The sequence below is a fragment of the Hipposideros armiger genome, unplaced genomic scaffold, assembly GCF_001890085.2.
Source record: "Hipposideros armiger isolate ML-2016 unplaced genomic scaffold, ASM189008v1 scaffold_46, whole genome shotgun sequence".
Taxonomy (NCBI): domain Eukaryota; kingdom Metazoa; phylum Chordata; class Mammalia; order Chiroptera; family Hipposideridae; genus Hipposideros; species Hipposideros armiger.
This window is the reverse complement of record NW_017731396.1, coordinates 502256-519802: the sequence shown is the minus strand read 5'-3', so window position 1 is coordinate 519802 and position 17547 is coordinate 502256. Positions and strand designations below refer to the sequence as shown.

General features: G+C 53.8%; 1 protein-coding gene across 8 annotated transcripts in view; it reads left to right on the top strand.

The window, feature by feature from the left end:
- KAZN (kazrin, periplakin interacting protein) overlaps positions 1–17547 on the top strand; it is a 1129979-nt gene that overhangs the window by 959739 nt on the left and 152693 nt on the right. The window contains exon 1 of one of the 8 annotated variants that reach the window (XM_019639770.1): positions 17–467. The exons of 6 other annotated variants lie outside the window; for them this stretch is intronic. In XM_019639770.1, coding sequence (XP_019495315.1) covers positions 260–467 — 208 coding nt within the window. In that variant the 5' untranslated portion in view covers positions 17–259. Of the gene's footprint in view, positions 1–16; positions 468–17547 lie in introns of those variants that run through there. One more of the 8 variants, XM_019639774.1, reaches the window with a different exon arrangement.

Genomic DNA, 17547 nt, shown 5'->3' with positions numbered 1-17547 from the left:
GGGAGGAGGAGCCGCGGGAGTGAGAGTCGTTCCCACGTGAGAGGCTCCGCCGCGGAATTCCTCGCGTGCGGCGGCCGCTGACGGCCCGGCGTCCGGCCGGACTGAGAGCCCTGGTCCGGCGCGCGCAGGCGGCCGGGCGGGAGGCGGGGGCGTAGCTCGGCTGCGCTCCGATGCGGCGGCGGCCCCGGGGGCTGTGAGCCCCGCGCCCGCGGTCGGAAGCCTCAGCGCCGCCTCGGGCAGCGCCCCCCGGACACGCGGCATGCGGGCGGCCGACGCGGGCACCTGGGAGCGCGTCCGCCAGCTCGCGGCGCAGGACGAGACGGCGCCTCTCAGCGGGGCGGGGAGCGGGCCGGCGCGACCTCTGGGACCCGCAGCCTGCGAGCGGTGTGCGGACGCGGCGGGACGGGGCAGTCGGCCCCGCGCCGGAGCGCCCTTCGTTCGAGCGGATGGCGACTGCGGCCAGCCGGGTAGGTGCGCGCCGGGCGGGGAGAGCGGTGCGGCCGCAGGCCTGGGGAGCCGCCGGGGCCGGGCGCGCGGGGGCGCTCCCGGCCGGGATCGGGGAGCCGCTGGTGCCGAAGTTCTCGTCGTGCGCGAAGCCGGGCGTGTGGGGCGGAGTGCAGGGGAGACGCGCGGGACGTGGAGTTTGTTCTTCAGTGTTGGGGACCCGGATCTCGGGGCTCCGCGGCTTTCCCGCCGAGCTGCTCCACCCTCTAGGGCTGCAGAGGGAGGTCAAGGCTATGCCTGCTGGAGCGGTGGGGTCCCCGGACGCCAGGAGACCCAGCTCTGGGCGAGACCTAGCGCCTGTCGTGGGAAGCGTGGGAAAGGAGCCAGCCCCACGCCAAGTTGGGGCGGCCCCCTGTGACGGCACCTGTAACCCACCTGGCAGCTCCATCAAGCGCCAGGAGAGCCCTGCTTTACAGCCGCCCCTTGGAGAGGAAAGTAGTGATTCGCGTTTTCTAAGAGATTTCACATACACTTGGTCGACTAATGCAGAAAGAGAAAGTGCAGAGGTCTAGACAAATGCAGAGGTCTAATTGTGTAGGGTTAGCTAATCCGCCCAAAGCGGAGAACAACGTTTTAGTGTTAAGATATCTCGAGTGGGTGCACCCATTCCATTCTGTTTGGTTCTCAGCTGGTCCCCCAGTAACCCCGCCCCCCACCCCCGCGCAAGTTAGGTCATGGGGGCGGGGCGCAGTAACCCCTGGATCCTCTCGACTCTAGGGTAGGAAGGAATTTATATGGAAGACAAGAGCTTCCGAAAAGGATCTGTCATCAGCAATTGGAAGTTTGAATACCTTTCCCAGGAAAAGTTGGGGGGAGGGTACAAAGGGAGGGGGGGACAACATGATTAGTCATTAGTTCTTGAACACCTATTGTGTTCCAGTAATTTACATGCAATGTCTCCTTAAATCAATCTTATCACAACCCCCAGAGTGAGGCTCTGTAATCTCCATGAAGGTGAGGCTAGAAAAAGCCAGAGGTTAATCGACTTGCCTTACATTCCACAGCCCTACACCTTGGTGCTGGGATTTCAAATTCTGTCTCTCAGTTGACACCAGAATGCTCCCCAGGCAGCAGGCTTACCACCTGGGAAACACCAGGTGTATTTACCTAATCATTACTTTTTTCCTATGAGAAAAAAGGCAATAATAGTAAGGCCCCTTTTGCCGGACTGCCTATGTATGTTGGTCTCCCTAGAGGCTGGAATCCTGGGGGGTTATAGTTCTAGCCACTGGAGCTGGGACTGCCAACCAGCTGTCTCTGATTAGCTGAGCTGCTGGTGTCCTGGAGCAACTGAGGTCTTGGGTCACCAAGGGTCTAGCAGAGGGACGCTGAGCCCTGGAAGGAGCTTGAGTCCCTGGACCCTTGGCCTTGGGGCTGACCCAGCTGGAGGAAACAGTTGCAACTCTTCCCCAGCTGCATGGAACAGCTCAAGTCCAAAGACAGCTTGGTGTAAAACAGAACATACATGCAAATAATAAGCAAATGGGAGAGAGCTTGGGCAAGTTGCTTGATCTTTTTGAGACTTGGTTTGTAGAGATAATAATAGTGTCAGCTAATGTTTGGATCATTCAAAAGCTGGTGCCTGCAAAGCACCTTGCCTCATTCCTAGTTGATGCAAAGAACGTTAGTCGTCAGCTCCACTCGTGGGGCACCTGTCAGTGCCCCCATTGACTCAGTTTCCCATTAGGATGTAACGCCATCCGCTCCATTTCCACCCTCCTGAACTGTGTCAAGATGACTCTTGTTTTGTCTGTAAACTACTTGAGTGATCCAAGGCTCACTGTTGTGCCAGCGGAGGTTGTTATTATGTAAACGCATGGAAGATGGCTGGGTGGAGATATATCTGTTTACTGTGTGTCTACATAGACTCCATGTGTGTTCATAATAACAATATCCTAATGACATGGTGAAGCTGAGAACATATGTCTCTGAGGGCTGGGGGTGGTTGTTATTCCCCGAGGCCCTCAAAGTCTCCCTTTAGGGCAGAGGCAGTAAAGATCTTCTTTCCTGATTTACAGATGGCATCACTGGCCTGAAACAGGATCAAGCCGGCAGCTAAACCAGAAAGTTTTGTGTTCTCTCTACCCCGCCACCCTTCACCTTCTTCTGGTCTCTGGTTCTTAAAACCTAAATGCAACATCTGTGAACTTCCATGGCATCTAGGTATTGAGGACAGCCTGTCATGGACATGGGTTTTTGAGCCACTGGCTGTTACAAGGGAATTTCCTTGGGGAGACAAATGGGAACTCGTCTGGCTTAGAACCACAAGCTGAAATTATGGCTGAAACCAACATTTTGGCCAGGCAGTGAGGTGACTCGCCCCAGGGCCTCAGCATCTTGGTCCCCAGCTGAATGTGACACTCAGTTTAAGGAGCTAAAGAGTTCCCTATTGGACCATGGAGTCTGGTGTGAGGGAGGGGAAAGAGAGAAGGGACGCTTCCTTGGCAAGATAGAGGACTGGACACCTTGACGTCTCTCATGGGGAGTGTCGTCCTGAGATCAGCAGGGTGACAGGCTCTGTGCTGGTGACAGCTCTGGCCTCCAGGGTGGGGCCACTTCCCGGGGAGGTTACTGTTCTTTGCGCACAGACTAGGGATCAAACCAGGAAACGTGGAGAGTGGGTACTTGTTCCATCCGCACCTGGTTCTGCCGAGATGCTTGGTAACTCAGCTTCCCTCTTGGTGCCGTGGGAATAACCCCGTCTGAGAGGAGATCATCCCAGGGCCCCAGCAGAATGAACCAGGTGCTCCCTGCAGGGGAAGGGGGGCAGGGTCTTGGGCTGAGCACGTAAATTGTTCCGTCATTGGTTGTTCATTCATTCAGTCACATTTCTTGAGCATTTAACTCCAGAGCAGCAAACGAGACAACTGCAGCCCCTGTTTCCATGGAGCTTATGTGCTGTGGGAGGAGATTTCCAGTGGACAGATAACACCGGGATGTGTCAGGGCACGGTTAAGAGCTATGCAAAAAAATTAGGCCCGGTGAGGGGTTAGCGGGACCGGAGCGGGTGCTATTCAGTATTTAGGTCCATGGTCAGAGAGAGAGCAAGCTTGAGAAGGAAGCAAGATACATGGGTGCCGAGTCCCTAAGGCAAGAGGGTGTTGCCCATCAGCTAAAGGAACCAGGTCATTGTTTAAAAGTTCTTGCTAAATTAGTATCTTTGCAGACTGGGCACTTGATCTGTCCACATCTGAAGCCCACCCACACTTCCAGGCTGAGTTCAGATGCCACTGCCTCCTTGACTTTCCTCTTAACCCCCAGCTTAAAAGGCCACAGGACCCTGGAGCCACTGTGACTCTGTCTTTACCTTTTTCATTAGTCATTGGAGTTCTTATCTTGTCTTTCCCTCCCCTCACTTCAAGCTCACAGAGGGGACCAGGCCCTTGTTTATCTCTGTATCAGCCTCTAGGCTGTCCCTCCTGAGGGCCAGGCATGGAGCTAACCAAAGCCAAGCTTTGTTTTAATCAGTCGGCTGGCATCCCCAGGGGAAGTTGTGATTGCCAATCCCATCCACCGATGGGTAAACTGGCGCTCAGGAAAATTTAGTAACTTGCCGGAGATCACACAGCTAGTAGGTGTCACAGCCAGGACACCGCAGTGTGGAAAGACCTTGTATGGATCCTAAGAAAGTAGACCTACGTTAAGTTTCCAGTCTGTTTTTCCTTTAAATTTTTATCTGAAAAGGTTTGTCCTCTCCTTGACATTCCTTGTTTTGAGCAACTCAAGCATTTGCTTATCTTTGTGCCTTTAGCAGTTTCGGCTGTAGGGTCAGCTTTGTGTTGTCCTTTCTGAAAAGGATTTCTGCTGGGTTAGAGGTGAGATTAAATCTCCACTTGAAATTGGTGGGATGCTCTTAGAAAGACACCCACTGGGACCACGAGGGTTTAGTGTGAGCTTTCTTGGGGAACGGGGTGAGACAGAGACAATTGGGGGCTTGGCTGTCCTGGACAGTCAGGAATGAAAGTCACTGCTTCTTGAAAAGAATTCAGATTAGGTTCCCTCAAGAGGTCCCCTGTGGCCCAGCACCCTCCACCCTGTGTGAATGCCCAGGGAGACAGAATGAACTTCCCTTCTGCCAGGACGGGGGCACGCCATCGTGGGCACAGGGCACCAGCTTTGGAATCAAACACCCTGGTTCAAATTCACCAGTTCTGCGGCTCACTAGCTATGTGTTCCCAAGCAAGTTGTTTAATGCCTGAGCCTCAGTTTGCCCATCAATAAAATGGGATCATATTACCCACCTCAGAGTTGTTGAACAGGAACCAACGCTACCTACGCTGTAAGGGGGAATCCCCATTTATCCTGAGTACACATAGCTGGAATGAATGAGTGTGTGTGTGTGTGTGTGTGTGTGTGTGTGTATAAAATTGCTAAAAATTTTGAAGTTTGAAATACAGTAAAACCTTGGATTGCAAGTAACTCGATTTGCGAGTGTTCCACAAGACGAGCAAACATATCTCATACATTTTAACGTGGTCAACGAGCGATGTCTTGCAGTACGGAGTAGTTTGTTTCCGGAACGAATTATGCTCGCAAACCAAGGTATTACTACTGTATTGGAATTTGATGAGACAGGTGATTCTGAAGTTCTGCTAGTTATTCATCTGGCATTCTGAGCCATCAGGAAATTTCCGTCACCATCACTATGCACTCTTGCTGTTCTTTGTAATATTCCAATTGAGTTAACTGGACAATTTGCTAGGGCCCTCCGGCCTTTCTGGAGAAAGCAGCGTTTTTAGTTCCCTTGCAACCATCTCAAGAGCCACTGAGTGCCTGGCTCGAGGAAAACAGCAGACGCAGCCCTGGAATGAGCCTCTGTCATCCGTAACACTGCTGGTTGACAAGAGTGGAAAATCAGGTACATTGGCGTGTGCACAGATTTCAGCAGACAAACACGCCCAGCACACCGTTACAGCTGGCCAGAGCAGTTGCCGTGGGCATCCCATGTGTGCGTGAGTCACGAGGACTAGAAGCACCCCAGAGAGGGTGGCGAGCCATGGTTACACGGTGTATACGTGCCTGTGTGTGTAGTTACTTTTTATGAATTTACTCGCCGTAAATGCGTTTCTTGTTGAGCGTGTCAGATGAGTGCCTGTCGGGGAGGGAAAAAGTCCGGGTGGCCTCCTGTTCCCAAGGACCCCCTCTGTGTCCCCTGTGGCTGCCACCATGAAGGTGGGGACTTCAGGCTTTCTCTCGCCTGCCGTTCAGATGCCTTCAAGAGAGGCCAGTGAGAAGACGCTGTTTGTGGCAATTCCTCAGAGCCCTCGCCAAGTGACATTAGGTCTACAGGTGCTACAGCAGCCCCTAATTTGGAAGAAATGAACAGCCAGGAGGGTATGACAGGTGAGCCCACCCAAGTCCTAGCCCTGAACGGGGTGACACTAAGCCTGGGCTAAGTAGAAGGGGAGCTGGTGGGCTCAGTGACCCTCCCTGTGCGTCCTCTGCCCATGTGCTGGGCTTTGGGGACTGTTTCGGGGAACACCCACCACCTGGTGGCCGATTTGTAGGCTGGCTTAGGCTCCCAACTAGTCTGGGCTATCACCATATCACAGGCATTGAGTGTGTTCAGTACCTTTTCCTTGTACAGAAGCTTCTTCCGGGGCTTGGGGAGAAGTAAAAACAACGGCTGCCAGCTCCTGGGTGCTCTATGCCCTCGCCTCCCAGCTCAGCCTCGCTCGCACGCTCCTAACTTTGAAGTCCTGTGTGCCCAGGCAGGGAAGGATATGTGTTTCCACTTGGTAGGGCCCTGTTAGCAATGAGGAATCATGCATAGAGGGCCGGCCAGTAAAAGCACTTTGTGACTTGCATTCCTGTTGCTCCAACGCCACCCACCGTAAGATACCTGACATTCTCCCCATCTTACAGGTGACACACTGGAGGCTTAATGAGCTTACACGGGTTGTAGTAAGTGGCTGCCCCGGCTGCCCTGCTGCCTGCCCAGAGCCACTGCTTCTCTCTGCGGTGTCTGTCGTCAGCTGATGCTTCCCTGAGGGCGACCAGGGCACCAGGCAGAGGCTACATTGCTGGGAGACGTGGGAGTTTCTTCCTGGCACCTTTGCCATGCTGGTTTCCAGTCAGCCAGAGGCGTCTGGGAATGAGGACCTCTGGGGCCGAGACTGCTCCGTCTGCTCCAGGAGACTGTACCCCATCCGCCCCTCTGCCCCAGCCAGAATCAGAGGCCAGATGGCCCCTAATGGGGGACCCAACCCTGGCCATTTGGGAACCTAGAATGCAGAGTCTCAAGAGGGAAACCTCAGCAGGGAAGGGGTCGACCCACTCCCTCTACAAGGGGAGGAAACGGGCCCAGGGCGAGGAAGGGATCAAACTGCTGTCGTGCGGGGTGGCTTCCAGGGCCGGCGTGGAAGCCAAGGGTCCACGGGTGCCTTGGCACGGCGGCAAGCTTTCTCTCTTCACCCTCCTTGCTATCTCCCTCTGACCCATTGAAAGGGGCCTCGGATTGGGGATCACAGTGGCCTGGGGTGCTTGCCAGCGTGCAGATTCTCGTGCTTCTCCTGTCCATTCTGTTTCTGTAGGTCTGGAGAGGGGCCTGGGAATCTGTGTTTTTATCAAGCGCCCTGGGTGATTTTTGATAGAGGTTCCATGGGCCAGACTTTGAGGACGTCGGCCATTTGCCGTTCTGAGATTGGATTAACTTGAGAGTAAGAAGCAGGCAGGCCACATGTTCTGGCTTACCCCCTGCGTCCTGACGTCAGCCTTAGCAGCACCCTTTTCCCTCCCAGAGGTGTCCCCAGGTAGACAGTTGGTAGGTGGACATCTAGTTAAATCCCACCTTTTCCTTTTCTAATCCAGTCTCCACCCCCGCCCCCACCCCCTTTCCCAGGCATACATACCAGTCTTCAGAATCTATTAGAAAGAGGCACATGCTTCTCTGTCTTGTGTGCTCACAAGATGGGCAGTGGTGAGCGAGCCGCCCGAGGGCGGCTCTGTCTGCACTCATGCCCAGCTCCACGCCCCCGGCTGCCACCCGCATTCAACCAGCATTCCTTCTTGCTTGAGCTCCGTGCTGAGGGGGCAGAGGAGACCACACCCTTGACCCATGTTTATCCTGACTCGTTAGACTTGGCACCATCCCCCCACTGTAGGGCCTGCCGTTCCAGGCTCCCCAGCGGGGGCCCCCCAGCCTCCTCCCCACCCCCACCCGGATCCCTTTTGTTGTTGGCCCGAATGGTGTGCGCATGGCAGATGTGTTTGGTTGAGTGGCTTATCTGTGCTTCCCCTGGCACCTCTCCTGGGCCCCCTGCCAGACCTGGACAGTCAAAAATATCGGGGGACGGGCCTGGGAATCTGCATTTTAAAGAAGTTCCCTCCACCCCCAGCTGATCCTGACCCACTCTGAAGTTGAAGACCAAGGCCTCCGGCACTTTCCATCTCTACATCCGTGGGTCTTCCCAGTCTCCGGTGGCCCATCAGTGCCCTTGTGCTTTGTCCCCCACCCCAACCCCCCACAACCACATGAGCCAGGCCAGTGGTCCTCAGGATGAGGTGCCAAGACCAGCCAGGTCAGCCTCACTGAGGACTTGTTAGAGATGCACATTCTCAGCCCGCCCCAGGCCTGCAGAATCAGAAACCAGGGGTTGTCCCTGTGGTCTGCATCTTAACAAGCTCCCCCACGGTGATGCAGCTACAGCTTGAGACCAATCACTCCACAAGGTGGTTCTAGGAAGCTCTTTCCATTTAAATTATTTTTCCCCCAAATCTTTTTCATCTTCTCCCTGTGTCCCTCCCTTTACCTGTACCCTGGTCTGTTCTCTTAACTGCCAAGAACTGACCAAAAAAAACCGCTTTCTCGCCCAGGAACTGCTGGGTGTGTTGTGAGATGATCATGTGCCTTTCACAAGGGCCCTGGGAGATCCTGGCCTTCCCCAAGGGGTGGCCACAATGAGGGTGTTATAGGAGAGGCAAACGGAGCAGCAGCCAGCAGCATCCTCACCTCCACCCTCTCTCCCCGTGTCCCAGGTGGTGGCCGTCTGCTCACCCCATGCCAGAATCTCAGAAAAGCAGAGGGCCAGATGGCCACGTTTTCCTGGGGCTCCCAATCCCTCTCTTGGGGACAGGGCCTCTGCTGCTTCCCCTGGTGTCTGTCAGCCTGGAGGAAGTCAGCACAGCCCACAGCTGTGCTCAGCACACAGCACTTGTCTTCCTGGTGTGTACAGAAGGCAGAGGAGGTGGAGGCCTGAATGTCAGACCTGGCTGCACTGCTTACGCCCTGTGGGACCTTCCTTAGGCAGGTCGCTCACCTCTGAACCTCAGCTTCACTCTTCCTTGAAATGAGATCCACAGAGCCAGCCCCACTGGGCGTGCAGATTTCCGTGAATCTGGAAGTGCTTTGCACACTCCGAGGCAGCTCACAAATGTGGTTGGGACCATCGGTGATCTTGTGCCCTCTGGGATGCTGATGAGGGCAGGCCTGTGGCTTGGGTGACCAGCTCGTCCAGGTTCGTCCACAGCTTTGCTGGGTTTAGCTGAAAAGTCCCACCTCCTGGAAAAGCCCTCAGTCCTGGGCAAACCAGGACAGTTGGTCACCCTCTCTGTAACTAGTGCCACTCAGCTGTGTCAGCCACACTCAGCAGCCTTGGCTGTATAGAAAGCACTCCACTCCCACCTTCCCAGCAGCGAAGGCATCCCCTTCCTGGCCCCGGACCCCCTGCTACCTTCACTGATCACACTGACCTGGCCCCGCTCTCCTCGCTCGTGCCTGTCCCTGGGCATCGATGGTTGAGGTGACCCACAACTCGCATTCCAGCTGAGCACGTCTTTGTTATTTGTTCACTTAGTTGCTGGGTAAATACTCGTCAGACCCAAACTGGGTGCTGGCACTGACCCACTGAGCCACACCAGCGCTGCCCTCCTGGTATTGACATTCTGGAGGGGGGCTCTTTCCGTCAGAACCCTTAACTTGTATCAGGAGGATGTCCCCCCTCCCCAGATGCGACAAGTCTCCTGGTTCATCCACCTGCCAGGTGGTGCATACCTGCTCTGGCCTGGGTGGGTGCTGGGAACCACAAACAAGCGACGACCCCTCTCCTGACTCCTGTTGAGGGGCTCAGGGTCTCCTCCGTGTCCCGGGTACCAGCCGGCTCATCCCCACCCCTTGCTTTCTCCTTACCAGTATTACCTCTCCACCTTGTCCTAAGTCCAAGTTCCGCCCTGTCCTGGGCCCCGTCCTGTGGAGCCTGGTGGAGCCGAGACCGGGTCCTGCGTGAGAATTTCTTGAGTTACCCTGGCACTCCTTGGAGGCAGGGACCACAGGGCGCTTACACATCTGTCCCCCTCAGGACTTTTAAGAGAAACCCCGTCTGGCTGATCTGTTGCTGCACTTTTGTATGACCTCACCTGGCAGGCAGGGCAGCACCTGGAGAACACCTGCAGCCCCACCAGTAATTGTTGGGGTTCTGAGGGGTCAGTAAAATACACCCCTGTTCCCTGCTGGAATTTGGAACCCGCCCAAAGACAGAGGTGTAGGAGCAGGACAGGTGGAGAGTGTGACTTTGGAGCGGCCCTGTGGGCTCCCTCCTCCCACACCCCTGCATTTGACTTTGTTCTCAGGCCAGACAGCCACAGGCCTGAGTGAAAACGTGTAGAAAATGTGAAAACGCATGCACCTCACCTGCAGGCCTATCTGAAGGAGGGCTTTATAAGAGGGAGCCACACAAGCCTGACAGCTTCTCCCACCCCACCGATTACCTGCTTACTGAGGAGCAGAGAGGGGCACAGAGTTTGACGCTGATGGCGGAACCTTCCCCAGGAAGCGTCATATCTGGGGGCCGGGGGAGGAGATGAGGCCCTGCTCTAACCAGGATGCTTTACGTTCTGTACGTTTAGGGCTGGTGAGGGAGAAGGAAACTGCCTAGCCACGAGTGTGTCCGCCCTGCCTGGGCCCTTAGCCATCCGCTGTGCCTTGCAACTGATACAGTGCAGTCAAGTTACCCCACTGAGCAGATCCCACCGCCTCTGGCCTCCAGGTGTGATGATGTAAGATAACGAGGCCGTTTGGTTTTATACTGATCTTTGCCCTTTGTGTCGCCTGGTTGCATCTCTAGATAACAAGCGGACAGTTTGCGTTTCAGGCTTGGTCCTTGTTGAGTGTGGTAGAGCTCCTGAAATTCTTGGTTCATGTATTCTGCAGAATTATCATGTCCTTGCCTCGACCAGAATCCTTGTTCAGTGTCAGGGATACAGTCGTAGATAAAACACAGTCCTCTCTCCCCTTCTAGTGCTTCTAGTCAAGGATATTTTCAGAGAATTAGACCCCAAAGCTTTCTGTATTTCCATTATCATGGAAAATTTCCTAAACTGTCTTTCTGCTTCCTCACCTTGGTTAGCAGGGCAGGGGCGAGCCCGGATGACTCGCTCTGTGGTGCTGGGCTTCTTCAGACCTCCTGGGTCCTGACTCAGAGCCTGAGCACCTTAGGACGGGAGGTTGTACTTGGCCACACGACTTCCCCTGCAGCGTGGGTTAAAGGAACAAGAACCCATTGCATCCACAAGTGTTTTTATGTTTGCTGCTTTGTCCTCAAACCTAAGCCAAAATTCTAGTTACCTGGACACTGTAGCTAATTGTTATAATTCTAATTAACTGGACATGTAGTTAATTACAATTCTAGGTAACTGGACACTGCAGCTAGCTGGGACCAGGTTCGAGAAGGTTTCAATAGTGTGTTTGGGCAGCTGCAGGAGAGTTTGGAATGACCAACAGACACTGTCCCCTCTCTTTATGCCAGGCTCTTCGGGTAGGCACCAGGGACTTCACCAAAGGCCATGTGTCCCTGTGCGACTACCTCTCCAAGGTGACTGGGCCTCTGTCTGCAGCCAACCCTGATGACCTCTGGGTCAGAGCCTCACCCTCTCACTGTCCCCGAGCCAGCCTTACCTTCCACTTCCTGGGCTGACTTGCTGGTCCTGTCCAGTGGCAATAAGCTTGGTTTCTGGGGTGCTGCTCTGCCTCGTGGTCACTGGGCCCCTTTCAGAGACTTGCTGTATGCCAGGTGGACAGACGAACCAGTGTTATGAGTAGTTGTGCACTTAGAGGACTCTTGCTTCTCCTCCATCCCAAACATCTCCTTAAAGGCTCCTTATAAGGTCTGATGTCACTTGTCTGCACTCAGGTAAAAATCGTGCAGGGGAACCTGAGCTAAGGACCCCTGCTTTGCAGGGTCGCCTGCATTAAACAGCCCAAGTAGATACAGTACATTAATTACCCCATTTTACAGATGAAGTAACTCAGGCACAGACAGGTTAAGAAACTTGCTCCTAGCCATAAAGCCAGGAAGTAGAAGAGGCAAGATTCAGCCGAAGTGTCCAGCTGGAATCCGCAGCTGGAGCCCACGGCTGCCACCACGCTCCTGTCCCCACCGCATTCGACTCTCCAGCATCACTTGTATCCGTCCTCACCTGTGGTTTGGCAGAGTCTGAAGTGCAGAATAAGAAAGGGACTCTGTCCCTCAGAGGTGTCCAGCACACCCCTTCTGTACAGGTCCCAGCCAGCCCCAGTGGGGAGCTCCTTGTGGCTGCCTCCCTGGGCTGGGCCCTTGTGATGTGGGAGGTCTTGGGGCAGCTCTGCAGACTAGCCAGAGACTCAGGTGTGGGCGAGGTCTGCACAGGTGTCCCTGACAGCAGGTTCTCTCCCAGGAATGTCGTTTTTCTGCTGGCCGTGGCCTTTAATATGTTAAAGATAACAGAGGCCATAGGAGGGTTCAGTGACTCCCCCGTAGGAGGCATGATCCCCATCATTCGGGGTGGTATCTGAGGGTCAGAGAGGTCTGTGTTTAGTGTTCAGTAACTGTTTCTTAATGGAAAAACTAACGTAGTATTTTTGTACTTGCCACCTTTCTGCCACCTACCCAGACAGTCATGTAGTTACAGGACTATTTGAGTTGCAAATGTTAGAAACTCAACTGGAACTGACTCATAAAAAGGGACATCAGTTAGCTCCCTGTAACCGAAATGACCAGAGGTAGATCTAGCTTCAGGCAGAGCTACAGCCAGGGGCTCAGATGATGTCACCTCCCAACTCTCCTTTCATCTGTTTGGGCTCTATCTCTTTTGGTGGTAAAAAGGACCCCTAACAAGTCTAAGCAACATTTTCCTTTCCAGGATTCCAGTGTAGAGAGAGTCCTTCATTCCCAGTATTTCCAGCAGAAATCCCAGGACTGACTCGCATTGTTAATTTTTAATCACGTGACAGCTCTGAGCCAATCACTTGGTCCAATAGCATGGAATGCTCTGATTGGCCAGGCCCAGGTCATGTGCCCTTCCCTTGAAAAGGCTGGGGTTGTGAGCCCCCCAGTGAAACACACAGGCTGAAAGTGCGGTGTTTCTCGAACCAAAGCTAGGAGCTGTCCTCTGCAGAATGTGAGGATGACTCCTTCGGCAAGTGTGAGTTCCTGGCTAGGTGTTGTAGGATTCAAAGGAAAGCCTCAGAGGTTAACCCTGTCAGGTAATTATTTTGCAGATTTTCTTGAGCACCTACTATGGGCCAGGCCCTGTTCTAGATCCCTGTGGAGAAGCTCAGTTTTCTCTTCTAGTAATTGTTCATTCCTTCTCTCCTTTCCCTTCCTTCTCTTTATTCAAGGACCAGCTGAACAGCTGCCACCTCCCAGGTTCCTCCATAGTCTCTCCTGGTCATAAGTAATCAGAACTCCTTCTTTCTCTCTCTCCCATCCCTCTCTTTTTTCACACCTGTCCTAGACTGCTTGCAGGAGGAGCCCTGGATCTCTGTGTTGGCTTTCTGAGTATGGGGCCCAGGTGGGGTTGATTTGAGCACCCCACCCCGGAGTGCCTGCTTGCTTGTGGGCCGGCACAAATGCATGCTGTGATGCCCCCATCGCCAGCCTCCGGCCGCATTCCTGACAGTAGCTGAGCACACCGAGGTCAGTAGCAGCAGCTGGTGCTTTGGGCACCAGATGGCATCTGGCTTCTCTCAACCTTCCCGTCAGGAGTCAGGTTTTCTGGCTGCTTCTGGAGCTTGGCTATCTCCTTGGAAATTACTGATTGATGCCCTAGAGATGCCCTGAATCTATACCCAGCAGGCAGATGCTGCCTTCTCCCAGCAGGGCAGAGGAGTGGACAGCCCGGGAAGTAAGAATTTAGCAAAAGGGCAGAGTTGGCTTGTCTCTGTGCCTGGGGTTGTGCAGGGCATAGGTTCTGGTTCCCCATTTCATTTGGTATCTGTCTCATGAGCTCCCACACTGAGACAAGTACCCAGAACCCAGGACTCTGGATGTGCGGACATTAGAAAACGTCTACCAAGTGCTCAGGGCCAGAGCACCAGGCTGCCTGGGTGCAAATCTTTCCAAGCTACTTTCCCTCTGAGACTCAGTTTCCTCATCTGTAAATTGGGATGTTAGCCCCATCTAGAAGGGGTATTGTGGAGATTCAATGAGATGGTCTGTGCCCAATGCCTAGCATGGTGCTGGGCAAATAGTAGGTGCTCAATAAACATTACTTATATTAGCTTTTCACCTTTGTATTGAGGCTCACCTGAGACATGCCCAGGTGGGATAAAACCAGGTTAATGATTAGCAGGAGATGAAGTCTGTGGGGCAAGGTGAGGTCTTGTCAGGGAGAAGTTTTTGGAGATAGTATCTGCTGGGGCTCTGCTCTCCCACTCAGGGGGGGCATCTGGCAACAATGTGTCAGAGACACAGGAGTTGAGGAAAGCCCACCCCCGGGGCTCTCGGCCATGCTGCTTCCTCTTCCTGAGCCTCAGGTTCCTTGTCTTGGAAAATGGGAATGATGGAGCCCACGCTGCAGGGCTTGGGCTACAGTAGGTGCTGAGCCTTTGCTTAGCCTGGCTGTCCCCCAGGGAGGGCCCTGCTTCCCACTGCAGTGTTCCCGGCCAGGAGAGCTCAGGTCAAAGGAGGGCTTGTTTTAAGGACACAAGAGTCAACCTCAAGGAGTCCAAGGCCAGCCACATGGGGTTCGGACGCAAAGGCTGGGAGCCTGGGTCTGTGCCCTCTCTTTCCATCCTGCCTTCCTCCTATTTCCCTCAAGGATTCTCCCTGCCTGCCTCCCTCTGCTTTGCTGTCAGGCCCCCCCCCCCCCTTGCATATAACCTTTCAACCTCCTAAATGCCTGGGAGACAGAGAATCTGATTGGTCATTGCCTCACCAGTGGTTTGGCAGAAGCTGGATCAGGTGACCACTCTGATCCAATCAGCTGCATCTGTAAGGATGGGCAGAGTACCTAGTGTATGGATGGAGCTGCTTCCTTCCAGAGACTGTGGGAAAGCAGTTAGCTTCCGGAATTGGGGGCTAGGAAGACAAATTGACCCCTAATGTCCAGTGTAGGTGTTCCTCCCGAGCTTGAGTACCTTCAGAGATTGGAACTCACTTCCTCTCCAGGCAGCCCCTACAAATTTTCATTGTTTTAAGTATTTACTCACCTTTATATTGGGCCAAAAATTGATCTCACTGTAGCGTCCACCCTTTGGCCCATGTCCTACCATTTGAGGATCTTGCACACTAAATTTGTTTCCTTGACACAATAACTCCTGTGGCATGAGACGATGGCTTCAGTGGCACATGAACCCATACATCTTCTGGCACTAGCTCTGTTTCTCCAGGTGTCTTTTCTCCAAGAGGACTCGGCGCCTGAAGGCATCCGGAGGCCCCAAAGACATTCAGTGACAAGTTCACGTCCTCCTTTTGGAGTCCATAAGCAGCATCTGTAGCCAAATAAACAGCACTCACCTCTTGGCAGGAGGGTCCTGTGAACATTTGCATGCAGCCAAGGGATTACAAAAAGAGGGGGTGGAGAGAAAAACAATACATTACATGCCGACCAGCTGAAAAAGGAGATTGAATTTCTCTGCCTGGAAATGTTTAACTTGAGTCAGCCGTCTACCTTCCAGGGCAGGCCATCCTTGGTTGGGTGTCTGGATTCACCCCCGCTCCCCCTCACTTCCCCAAAATTAGCTTTTTGCAGGTGTGCACGCAGAGAAATTGGTAATTTGGAAGAAGATTTATAGCTTTCTCCAGAGATCAGGAGCAGGAACGATTTCCTAGGCAGCGGGGTTACCCTGGTGTAATCGTCATGATTACGGAAAGGATCTTAGCTGAAAATGCTCTGGCCCCGCCCATGATCTTTGCCGAAGTCCATCATGCTGTCAGCTCACCTGCTATCCCCCTGCCCTCTGGCTCCTGGGTTTGGGCTGCATTGTCTAGGGCCTCATGGCTGAAGAATAACCAGAGCTTGCATTGTTTTTGTTAATGTTGTTTGTGGATTCCTGGGATGTCTGTAGCTATGTGCCATCCAGGGCTGGAGATGGCATGACCTCACTGGCCTGGCTGGGGATCGGCCTGCCATCCCAGAGGGACATGGCAGCAAGCCCGTAGGACTTGGGCCTTTTTTTTTGTTCTGAGTTACAATGCAAACACCTGCTCCCGGTTAGGGCACTTTTTCAGTTGCATTATTGTCTGCTTTTTTGACCAACTGTGGAAGCAGTTTTTAAGCATCTACAAAGTGGAGGGGGGAGGGGATGTTGTTTCACATCACCCACCATTCAGTCCTACATGCCCCTGTCACCTTCCCCCTCCAGCAGTCACAGGTGATCCGTGGTATTTCAGATGTGTCAGAAATCAGAGGTCCCAGCCTAAGGACTGATGTCCCAGGTTTGAAGTTTGTGGAGTGGGGAGAAGAAAGCAGAGAGATCTAGAAGTTCAGCCCAGGAGAGTAGAGGCCAATTTAGGAGAATAAAATATATAGACCAACAAAAACCTTTGACCTGCTCCAAACCGTTCCTGTCCAGTGCCTCTGCTGTCCCTTCCCTTCATTCCCTAATTCAAGCCGGACATTTGGGTGCTGCAGCAGCCAAACCTAGAAACCTGCTTTTCTTTCGTGGGTGTCTTTTTCTCCTGGTTGTGTGCGGGGAGGGGGTGGGGAACAGGCGGGAGGGGCATGATAGAAAAGAGAGGCTTCAAGGAAAAGCACATTTGGTCTGGAAAACACCTGTGGTCAGGAGCGTGCGGACCTAGGGGGGCTTTGGCCTGATCTAAGGCACCGTTTGCTCAAGAAGTGCCCCGGGCTGAATTTGGCTCAGCGGGCACTCCTTGGGCCCAGCTCCAGGTTCAGGGCTGTGCTCGGTGCTGGGGCACATAATACTGGCTCCAGCCAGGAGGTGCTCCGGAAGGACCTGGAAGGATCCTGTCCTGTACAAGACTTCCTAGTCTGAGCCGGCAAGGTCATTTGTATTTCTCCAAGGAACACAGCTTGGGGGCGGGTCACTAGTGCTGAAAATCCTGCATCACCTTTGTCCTCCTTGTTTTTAGGACTAAGGGGTTGGGACATGGTCTCCCATTCTGTTGAACTGGGTGTGAGCCGCGCTTCGGTATGTGAGTGCGCATGCGAGTGTGTATGTGGGGGGTGGAGGGCGGAGAGCCATGGGATTTTTCCAATTTACATTTTTCGAATAGTTTTCTCCTCTGCTCTCCGGAGAGGCAGCATGCAGAGTGGAATAAGCATTTGACCTTTGTGAAATGTTGGTGGAGGGGGCCAGACAGACAGGGGAAGTGTTCGGTGGCTAGTCGGCAGCTCAAAGCAGGAGTTCAAGTTGCATCGCGTCATTTTTTGGTCCATAATCTGGAGAAACTGAGGAAGACAGGAGGCACAATAGAGGGAGCTTGCCATGCCCAGGCCGCCAAGTTAGCACCGTGGGGCCACTTCCTCCGCAGCCGGCCACCAGCTGCAGGGAGCCCCACTCTGGACACTTCTCAGCCCAGAATGTGCTACCCGAGGGTTCCAGTCAGGAGTTTCCAGGAGAAGCCCCTGGGGATCTGGGGAAAAGGCAGCCAGGCAGGGGCTGGCTCAGAAGCACAAAACCGTGGCTCCCAGAAAGGGGAGAGGCATGTATGTGGCACTTGGCACGTGCCAAACACTGTCCTTTTATGTGTATAGTCATTCATTTACAACAACCCTATAAAAAAAAGCTGCTGTTACGACCCCATTTTACAGATGAGGGGACTGAGGCACAGAGAGGTTAGTAAGGGGCTGGGTCTCAAACCCAGACCGCCTCACCCCTGCGAT